This window comes from Alligator sinensis, unplaced genomic scaffold, assembly GCF_000455745.1.
Source record: "Alligator sinensis unplaced genomic scaffold, ASM45574v1 scaffold417_2, whole genome shotgun sequence".
Lineage (NCBI taxonomy): Eukaryota > Metazoa > Chordata > Crocodylia > Alligatoridae > Alligator > Alligator sinensis.
Window position 1 is genome coordinate 1,221,249 of NW_005842456.1, and position 9,200 is coordinate 1,230,448.

A 9,200-nucleotide genomic window follows, 5' to 3' on the forward strand; every position below is an offset into this window, starting at 1 on the left:
TGGTGGGTCTTGACTCAAAATTAATATAGCATCTGCAATAACTTTTCACGCTAAATGTTAGTAAACCAGCTGTCAGCTGACTTTCTAGGAGTAAAAGAAATACATAGAGAGCTTTCAGAATTTCCAGTTCATTGGACAATAAACCAACAAGAAACACATCCAAGACTGCAGTTTTTAAGGATTTTTTGAGATGTCTCAGCATATGCAAGGTTGTTTTTTTTTTTACTGTAAATTGTAAAGAGGGGGAGGGAGAATGATACAAAGTTGTATAAAATTATGTAGGTTAACCCTTCTATTTATTGAAAACTCTATTAATTGGTTTGTTTAGCAACTATATTTGTTTTCAAGTGAGGAGTTTTATCTCATATTTCAGAAAAATAATCAGATTAGGAGTTTTGGAATTAATATTTTGTTTTTATTATGATGTAGAACTGGCTGCCTTTCAAATACTGAATACTGTCTTACTGGGAAAAAATGCATTTTATCACATTAAAAATCTGCTTGCATGTTGCTAATAGGTCAGCTTACCAAAAAAGAAAAATAAAGACTGCCTCTTAACATGCACTCAACTGTCTGTTGTTTTAATTTGTTGCCATGTTCTTTACAGACCAAGGATCAGGATTTTGTGTAACTGGTAAAATAGAAGCAGGCTATATTCAGGTTGGAGAGAGACTTCTGGCAATGCCTCCCAATGAAACTTGCACTGCAAAAGGTATAGTCTTCAAAGGCTTGTTTACTTTCAGGTCAATACTGAGCTAGAAGCAGTTGCTGAAATGGTAACAGATATTCAAACTGATACTAACTGTCAAACATAAAATGTGAAAGCATAAAACGAATTTCTTTAGATGTGACTGTATTTGTATAACTATCTATCTTTGAAAGACTTGCGAAATGTTGCAGCCCTTACAATTTTAACTTGTAAAGCTTTTTCATGCTCTGTTGGACATGCTAAGCAGTTACTTGAAAGACGTTCCATCGACAGTTACAGGGTGCCAGTCGAACTGGGCTCCACGCAGTAGAAACTCAAATCTTGTTCTGCAGTTTAAAAAACAAATTAATAAATCAGTAAAAAAACTGAATTCCTTCTTTCAAAGGAGGCCAACAAAGAGAAAAGGTACAATGTGTTGGAAAGAATTTGTTTCAGTAAATTTGTGAAAAGGTGGGAAACTGTCATATTCTTTCCAGTATAGGGTGCACTTGTTAAGGTGAGATTTCTTCTAAAAATAATCTGATTCTTTAATCAGAGTAAAAAAGAAAACTCAAAAGAGTTCTGTGCACCACAGATGTTGTCCTTGTAAGTGCATCTTTTTTGATGTCTTATTTTTTTTATCTTAAGTTTAGAGTCAGAAAATTTGAATCAGTTTTAAATTCAGGGGAAAGTGTGTGTGTGTGAGAGAGAGAGAGAAAATATTCAGCTAATTAATGTCTAGTACATTTAAAGTGCTAAGGATTAAATGCGTGTCTCTTAAATGGATAAAAGTGAAAGCATGAGTCTGTCACAGCTTAGAACAAATCCATTCAAGAGCTTCATAGAGTTTTCAATAGTAAAGGTCATAGAAGTAGGAGCTGGATATATTTTAAAAAGTGAGTAAGGAGGTTTTCAGACCGATCATTTTATGTCTGATACAACTCGTACGTACCCTGGAGGTTTGCCATGATTATAGATTGGAGATGAAGAATATAAGTAGACGATAGGGGTATACAGAAGTGGCAGCAAGCAGTGACTTTTTTTGTGCATCCTCAGTCCGTTGGATCCCTGGTTTAACTGAGAGCAAAAGGGAATGTTACAGTAGTAATGATAAGCTGGTAAGCTGGCTACAGGGCTACCCTGGCCACACCTCTACGCTAGTTATAGGAGAGGAGGGAGTGGCATAGATACAGTTACCCTCGTTTCACGTCACCTGAGAATCCCCCAGAGTACAGTCAGAGTTGGAGCGTCACGTAGTGGCTTAAGTGTAGCTGGAGTTGTTGTTAACTATTTCACATGAGGAGAAAATACTTTAGTTTATCTTCCAATACAAACAAGGGATATGCTAATTTATGACCATTTTGCAACCAACGTATCACTTCCAACAAAAAAATTGAACTTCATGTATCATTTTATGGCAGTGTCACCTCCTATGTGCAGTCATTTTCAGCATCTCTTAACAAATACTGCTTTTTTCATGACTGACATATTTGAATTTAAATGACACTAGGCACAGCCTGGTGCATGGTGATAGGGAGACAAAACAATAAATACAGACTTGGAACATGAATTGTGTTTTATTTATTAAGCTCTACAACAAAATGCAGCAAGATTTGTGAAATGGGCAGTATTAAAAAAACAACAAAACCAAACCCTCAAAAACCAACTTTTGCTAAGATCTCTTTCTCCTGGTATCAGCCAAGAACATCACAATGATAAAACAAATTCTTCCTTGTTTATCCTTGCCCAAGTGTCTACATCTGATTGTCTCAAACTTACTTAAAATACATTACAAACCATGCTTATTTAGATGCTTTCTAATAGACGCTACATTGCTGCAAATGAAAGACGTTCGTTGCGCTCTTCTGTGAAAGAGAGCAAACCCACTGAAGGTAAATGAAAGTTGACAGAAGTACCAATAAGAAACATGAAAGGTGCGGTGTAGAGTATCTCTGTGCATCACAGGACGGGTGTGGCAAGGATTGTGATATTAGTACTTAGTGGTATTTTCAAGAACGCGTCATCTGCACTGTGTGATTGGTACTGAGTCCACTCCCATGAGTTAGACAAAGCCATATTAATACGCAAGGTGGTTTGAAAGATTGCTGAGTCCCAGTCAAAAAAAAATGTTTCCTTTTGTGTTCTTAGCTGAAAAGCTTTTACTATCAGTCCATTCATACTGAAAACTGATGAGTAATGGTTGATGAAGCACAAATGTCTCAAGTAGAACTGTTTGTTTGTAACTCAGAACCTAGGTACTTCACTCAGCGGTTCTGTTCTTACTCATTTCCAGGAATCACACTGCATGATGAACCAGTTGATTGGGCTGCAGCAGGAGATCACGTTAGTCTCACTTTGACCGGCATGGATATCATCAAAATCAAGTGAGTGCAAAATGAAGTTTCGGTGTAAGTAACGGTTTGTTTTTAATGAAAAGCCATGTAACTATTACTCTTTGCAATCAGCGGTTTACTTGAAGAATGATTTGGCTACCAGGATATTTAAAACCAAAGTGATGCATATCACCTGGCTTGCATGTGCATACGTTGGAAACATCTGCTTTATGTGCAACGGCAGTCTCAGAATACTGTTAGAGTTCGTGATCAATTGACCTTCATGCTTTCGGGGTAACTTTAAAAACCCATTTCCTTAGAAGGTCTTTTCCTAATTTGTACACAGAATTACAGAACATGCTCTAAGATATTATTAATAATTTTACATAAAATGTTTATCGAGAATTCATCAAGCTGTAAATCATACAGATGGCAAAGTAAATCTGAACAAATAATAGCACATACCAGCATCTTACTATTAACTACAGGTTAACAAACTGTTTTCAGCAAACAATTCTTTCAACAAATTTGCCCCTTTTTCTGTTTGTACACTATTTAAAAAAACATGTAATTTCTTTTTTTTAAATAAGTTAAGCTGTTCAGACTTATTTAGCGTATGGCTTGTGCAATCAGTTTATAGAATTCATACACAGTGTATGCCTGACTTGGTCTTGGAGTGAAGTATTGGCTAGCTGTAAATTGTGATCTATGCTAAGTAATCAGATAGAAAATTCTTACAGTTTCTTTTTGGCATCCTAAATGGACCACTGAAATAGAGCTTTCAAGTTGGCTGCCAAATTGCTCCACACGTCAAAACTTGTGCCAGTTTATATTCTGTCCTGGATGGACAAAAGAGAGTTCTTTTGACTTCCTTGTTACAGGATGTGTATCTACAGAAAATCCTTGTGCTACTGTAATGGAGACTGAGTGGGTTTTACACAGTGGTGTCTGACTGGGTTTTTTTCCTCCCTTTTTTAGCGTGGGCTGTGTATTTTGCAGTCCCAAGGAACCCATCAGAGTCTGCACTCGTTTCAGAGCTCGGGTCCTCATCTTTAATATTGAGGTCCCAATTACTAAAGGATTCCCTGTAAGTTTCATGATACTCTTCTGTTTTAACGTTCTTGTATTCTCCTTTAGTGGCTTAGTACGTTTCTATTTATAAAAAGGAATGTCACATTCATGAAAAAGGGGACACACTTGAACCACCTGAGTCTTCTGTAGCTTAAAGAGGGTTCAAAGTTGCATGTTTGGAAGTGCATATCTGCTCTTGCAGGCTTCTGGTTTGATGTAATGTCTGCATATGGAGTTCACTTACGGAGTTAAGCCAGCTTTTTATTAACAAGACTCTGGAGGCAGTGTATGTAGGGGTTTGACAATGCAACTGGTTTTCAGTTATCTGAAAAACTCAGCATATGCTACAGGATTGCACTGATGTAGTGCAGACAGTGAGCAAAAGGCTTAAAGAATTAGTATATATTTGTAACATATGGAAGACTGCAGACTTTGAGAGATCTATGATTATTGTGTCCACAAAAATCACAGGAAGTCTGGGATGTGGTTTCTCTAGGTGATAAACACTGCTTTTTTAATTGAAGAGATGGGGTGCTGAACACAAGTTAGGTTCCTCACTGAGGAGTGCTTTGAGCCTTTGCCTGCAAATACAGTAAATGATTTGTGTTCCTAATTCAAGCGGTTTTTGAGCCACTTCCTTACTTTGGCCTGTGCATCAATACAAAGGATTTTTCAGAAGTCACACTTTGGATCTAAAGACTTTTCTGGGTGCTAGCAAGCAGGGTTTTAGTTGAAGATGTGGGTCGCTGGTTGAAATAATAAACTTTTGTTGTTTTTAGGTGCTTTTACACTATCAAACCATAAGTGAGCCAGCCACTATCAGGCGATTATTGAGTGTTCTTCACAAGAATACTGGCGAAGTCACAAAGAAAAAACCTAAGTAAGTATTTTGAGGTAACTAATAATTACACTAGAAATTTGACAGGGGTGCACTGCATAATCTAAAGCAGATTGGATGAGACTCTATTATGGAACAAGTTCTCTGTTTAAGGATATAATAATAATATGCTTATATCTTATATATGAATTTTTAGCTATAGGTTATACAAAGCAAGAAGAATATCATCCTCATTTTACACAATGTGAGACAGAGATAAAGCAACTTGTCAGAGGTCACACAGCAAATTATTAGCAAAGCCAGGAATAATTTTCAGTTTCTGGTCAAGTCTTTATGAAATAGACCAAACAAGACGATGTCTATATTGTGGCTTTGACACTGGCTGTTTAAAGCCACGTTCTTCTTGGCATGCTACTGATTGACATCACCAGAATGGCCTGCTTCCAGAGAATGTGACTGGATCTCTCAATGAAAAGATTTTATGAAGTCCTTCACCATAGAAAAGATGAATTACTATAGTCTCTTAAGCCCCCCCCTCTACACATTACACATAAGGTACACTTACGTTAAACAGGCAATCACGCTTTAAGTTGTGACCTAGCCACATGTTCCAGCAACCAATGGCCTGATAAAACAGCTAAGCTACAAACTTATTCCACAAAAAATGTGTAATAACTATGTAGCTTGTTCTAATCACACCATTAATTGAATGTGTGGCCCAGTGCTCTCCTGGGGCTGGGGACCCCATCGATTTAGGGGCTCTCGGCCACTGTGCACCATCCACTGTGAGCCCTGCAACCAGTGAGGCTTCGGGTGCACCACCCACTGTGAGCCCTACAACCAGTGAGGCTTGCAGGAAGGGTAGCGTTCCTGGCTTTAGGGCCTTCAGTGGGGGCAGTGCAGGGAATGCTGCCTCTGCTGCAAGTCCCACTGAGTTCCATCAACTGTGTGGCTCATAGCTGCAGGAGCTGGTGCAGGTGGAGCTCGGGATCATGATCGCAGCCTCCCCCTGTACCAATGATAAGGTACGATGGGATCTAACATGAGATTGTGTGGATTGCAAATTAGATCCCATTGCACCTTTACCTGCACATGTAGAGGTTGAGAACCCTAAGGCACTTTGATATTCATCTCTATAAAAAAAAAAAAAATGTTGTTTTACTTTTATTATTATTAAACAATCTTGCACATTTGTAGAAAAATGTTTATTTGTATGTCATTCAGTAATAGGTGTGAGCTTGGGGATGCTCTGAAAACTGGACATAAAATGTACATGTGTAACCCTCTCTCCATCCCCATGCATGCACATTTCTTTTGGAACCTGAAAAGCTCTAACATTTATTTAAGGTATGTAAAGGGAATCACAGGAGAAATCTTAATTTAGATGAGAATACAAAAACTCCAGATGTCTGCTTTTAAAAGGACAATTTCAGAAAGCTGAAAACAATTGTGAGCCAGTTCATTTGGAAGAAAGGATTTAGACAGCAAATGTAAATAATGATTTGGAGCAGTTAAGGATTTTCTAAATGTCTAAATAGACCAAATCAATAAAAAGCCCTACCCAGGATAAACACTTGGCTGAAATGGGAAGTGAAAGCAGCTACACAAATTTAAAAAATATAACAGAGGGATGAAAGGGGATGTTAATATTAATGGATATAAAATAGAGACTAGGAGTAATAGAAAATTGATAAGGAAAGCAGAAGGACAGAAGAAGAAATCCATGACTTCCAGAGTTAAAAAAAAAAACAAACCTCTTTATTATCCCATATTATAAAGAAATAGAATCCTAATAATCCTGTTTGTCTCTTACTAGATGGAAAGCCCAGTTTATGTTTTCATGTCATCTTCTGCATGAAATATTTCCCGTTTCAGCAGTTTTTACTGAAGATGTTAAAAGTGCATTGTTCTTGTTACTTTTTTAAATGCAAGACAGACCTACTTTTAAATAGTTTTAAAAGAGTTGGCCCAAGGGCTCTTTGGATCATTAGTATTGATTGTCAGAGTTCTAGAAGAGGGAAAGATAGGTATATAGCAATATATATATTATATAGATATATATCTATATAGATATAGCAATATTTAAAAAGTAATAGATTGACCCAGGTAATAATGGGTCTTGTTAGCTTGACATTGATCCCAGATAAAATAATTTAAAGACTAATGTGGAATATGATTAAACAACTAGTATGAAAGAAGGTAGTGTGATGGTACCAATCAGCAGGAGTTTAAGGGGAACCTATTTTGCAAAGCTACCTTAATGGCGGGAAGGATGGGGGGAATTGGATAAGATTGTAAGTTGGGTTGGTGAAGGTAATGCTGTACTTTAACTTCTGTATAGTATTTGGCTATTTTAAACTGGTTAAATAATAGATCTTGGGATACAATTATAAATGGGAAGATTATCACTGAATGAGTACATAACTAGGGGTTCCCAAAAGGATTACTTCTTGGCCACAGGCTATTTAACACTTTACTAGTTACCGGGAAGAAAATCTAAATCAGCACTTTAAAGTTTAGATCAGCAGTGGCCAACCTGTGGCACGCATGCCCTAAGTGGCACTTGTAGGCCCTATATGCATCATGCAGCAGACTAGGGAGGGGACAGGCAATAAAGCAGGAGATACAGCAGGGAGCAGAAAGCAGAGCTGAAGCTGAGCAGGGATCGTGGGGCAGATGGCAGGTGGTGGGTGGGGGCAGGCATGGGGCAAAAGGGCCAGGGGCACGAGGGATGGGTGTCTGGCCCCCTGCCCCCTACTGCAGCTTTTGCTGCCACAACAGTGGGGAGGGACAAATTTAAGATGAAATTTTATAATTAGATTCTATGCATGGAAAATTATAACATTTTCCATGCACAGAATCTAATTATTTTGTGGGGGTCATTTTACAGTCAGGTAGATATGGTAACTTGCATTTGTATACAAACCCAAACCTGCCCCTTGGACTCTTGCCTCTTGCCCCCCACTGCCTGCCCCCTCCCTCTTGGACCCCAGTGTAATTTACATTGCTATACAAAACCAGTGTAAATTACTCTGGTGTCTTGGTTGGTTCTGGTCCTAGTATAGAACTACCACATGTCCTTGGTTATCCAAACCTCTTTAGAAAGAGCCTGCTGAAAAGCCACTTACTTAAGTGAAAATGCAGCATCTTGTAAATAATTATTCATGATACATCATGAAATATCAAAACCACATCAAACTTAAGCGAACATATATTAAAGATTGTAGAGCTTAAGAGAACAATAGTTACAAGTTTATGAGTAGGCAGTCAGGAGAGAAGGTAAGTGGCAGGTGGGGCAGCTGTCAGGGTGAGCAGACATCATAGAGGGAAGAGGGGGGCAGGTAGCAAAGGGAGGCAAGTGGTTGAGGGGGACAAATGTCAGGCAGCAAGGGATAGGGGTTAAACCATTTGACTTCCCTGCCACCTGTCTGCCTACTGCCGGCTTCCCCGCTTGCCCCACTGCAGCAGTGGAGGGGATGAATTTAAGATGACCCTCCAATAATTTGATTCTATACATGAAAAAGAATAACAAATGTATAATGTTTCCATGTGTAGAATCTAATTATGGGGGGGTTGCCTTAATTCAGAGTCACTTGAGCTTCAGGTAAATGCAGTACATTAAATAAAGCTTTAAAGGAGAACAATTTCTTATACAATACCAGCAGTTACAAGCAAGTAAAATTGTTGTTCGATTAATCAAGGATTCAGAGAACCAAGGATGTCCTGTTTCTGGATTGCTTAGTCAGCTAGGAAGAAGTAGCTCTGTAATAAAGAGAAGATCTTGAGTCTGCTCAGTAGTTAGCTGAACATGAGTTTGCAGTCTGATGTTTGCCCAAAAGAGGTGTAGTAAACCTTGGGAATATAATTAAAAGAGTATCAAGGAGTAAGAACTATCACTGAAGTGCTGTGTTCATAATTATGAAATGAGAGACTCAAGGAGTTCTTTGTATATAAAATACAAACATATGATTTTACTTACAGATTTCTGACTAAAGGACAGAATGCTTTAATAGAACTACAGACACAACGGCCTGTTGCTCTTGAGTTGTACAAAGATTTCAAGGAGCTAGGAAGGTTTATGTTACGCTACAGTGGATCCACTATTGCTGCAGGAGTTGTCACGGAGGTATGGTGCTTCTGTAGCAGATTTGCTAAGATGTTACTTCTTGTGAGGCAGTAGAGTCAGCTTTCTCAGTGAATCAGCTTTTCTGCCAAAGCCCAGAAACTGTGGCTTTGAAATGTGATTTACATGTGATTGGGGGGGGGGGGG

At 38.4% G+C, this 9,200-nt stretch overlaps 1 protein-coding gene across 1 annotated transcript in view; it reads left to right on the forward strand.

Annotated features, from left to right (window-relative positions):
- Positions 1-9,200, forward strand: part of HBS1L (HBS1 like translational GTPase) — a 113,257-nt gene that overhangs the window by 102,425 nt on the left and 1,632 nt on the right. The window contains exons 13-17 of the mRNA XM_006030672.3: positions 608-712; positions 2,982-3,072; positions 4,000-4,108; positions 4,872-4,972; positions 8,912-9,056. Coding sequence (XP_006030734.1) covers positions 608-712; positions 2,982-3,072; positions 4,000-4,108; positions 4,872-4,972; positions 8,912-9,056 — 551 coding nt within the window. The remainder of the gene's footprint in view (positions 1-607; positions 713-2,981; positions 3,073-3,999; positions 4,109-4,871; positions 4,973-8,911; positions 9,057-9,200) is intronic.